Below are 1,457 nucleotides of genomic sequence, written 5' to 3'. Positions count from 1 at the left end.
TTGGAAATGACTCGCTGGCAGTGAACAACATCCCTGAGAACTCAGTTTCCCCGTGGACAGAACAACCAGGATTCCCACAACCTGAGCTCCCCCTACTGTGGCCCCAACAGGAGTTGGAGTGGCCTGGCGACGTGTGTGCCTCCCTCTCGGCTCTAAACATGTAAACAAGCCAAGTCCATGACCACTCACGGCACCTCAAAGGCGTCAACGTCTCTACTTGTGTTTGCAAGGACTGATTTGCCCAAGGTAGACCCTCAAGTGCATTCGTCCACAGGCAAATGGTCAGGAACTAGGGTTGGGGTTCTCCCCTGCTATCAGGACCCCATCTAGAAAGGAGAAGACATTTCCGTCCGAGGCTCTCACAGCGTATGGTGTGAAGTTCCTCTTCTGTGGTGCTTCTCTTTCTGACATCATCCAAATTTCCTGTAGGGCCTTCCTCTCAGACATGTGACACCAGGGCCCGTGTCTCTTCATCCAAAGATGTTCCTACTGCTGCTGCTGCTGCTGCCGCCGCTGCCCCTGCTGGGTCAACGTGAGTGAACAGTGGGGATAGGCGGTGGTGCTCAGGCTGAAGCTGAGACCAATCTTTGTTCCCTACAGGGTCTTGGGCTCCGGATCCTGGATTCAATCTACAGATCCCAAAATCCGTGACGGTGCAAGAGGGACTGTGTGTCGCTGTCCCCTGTGTTGTCTCTTATCCCCGGGTGGAATGGAATCAATCAACCCCAGCTCTGGCCTACTGGTTCCAGGATGGGTCCAATATTTACACAGATGCTCCTGTGGCCACAAATGACCCCGAGAGAAAAGTGCAGGAGGAGACCAGGGACAGATTCCACCTTACTGGCGACCCTCGGAGGAACGACTGCTCTCTGGACATCACAGATGCCAGGATGACAGACGTGGGATCATACTTCTTTAAGATTACCAGGGGAACTTATGTCAAATTCAGCTACAAATACAACCCGCTCCATGTGAATGTGACCGGTAAGAAGTGGGGGCCAGTAGAAGATAAAAGGGCATGTCCAGGTCCCCCTGGACCAGTGGGATGCACCCCCTGCTCCTGATGCTGGGAGGTACAGAGGGATGCAGCATGCTGCCATTAGTAGGGAAGGAACCCGCCTACCTGGGGTAGAAGTTTCCTTCTGGGACCAGTGAACAGTAGCCACTTCCAGGATTTCATTTTCTTTCTCTCTCTCCAGCCCTGACAGAGACCCCCAAAATCCACATCCAGCAGAACCTAGAAGCTGGCTACCCCAGGAACATAACTTGTAAGGCACCATGGGCCTGCAAAAGAGGGAAGCCCCCAATCTTCTCTTGGATTGGGGTCGCTGTCAAAGCCCTGGGACCCATGGATCCCCACTCCTCCATCCTCACCTTCACCCCGGAGCAAGCACACAACGGTACAAACCTCACCTGCAGAGTGACCCTCCCGGGAGCAGGTGTGACCACAGAGAGCA

General features: G+C 54.2%; 1 protein-coding gene across 1 annotated transcript in view; it reads left to right on the top strand.

The window, feature by feature from the left end:
• Nucleotides 1-480: 480 nt before the first annotated feature.
• The window catches only part of LOC101643104 (myeloid cell surface antigen CD33-like), a 26,944-nt gene continuing 25,967 nt past the window's right edge, over nt 481-1,457 (top strand). Inside the window, exons 1-2 of the mRNA XM_030886309.1 lie at nt 481-532; nt 601-984. Coding sequence (XP_030742169.1) covers nt 481-532; nt 601-984 — 436 coding nt within the window. The remainder of the gene's footprint in view (nt 533-600; nt 985-1,457) is intronic.

Source organism: Echinops telfairi, unplaced genomic scaffold (genome assembly GCF_000313985.2).
Source record: "Echinops telfairi isolate 266 unplaced genomic scaffold, ASM31398v2 ScPeMD7_655;HRSCAF=1070, whole genome shotgun sequence".
In the NCBI taxonomy this organism is placed as follows: domain Eukaryota; kingdom Metazoa; phylum Chordata; class Mammalia; order Afrosoricida; family Tenrecidae; genus Echinops; species Echinops telfairi.
The sequence above is the reverse complement of the archived record's forward strand: the minus strand, read 5'-3'. Positions and strand labels throughout refer to the sequence as shown.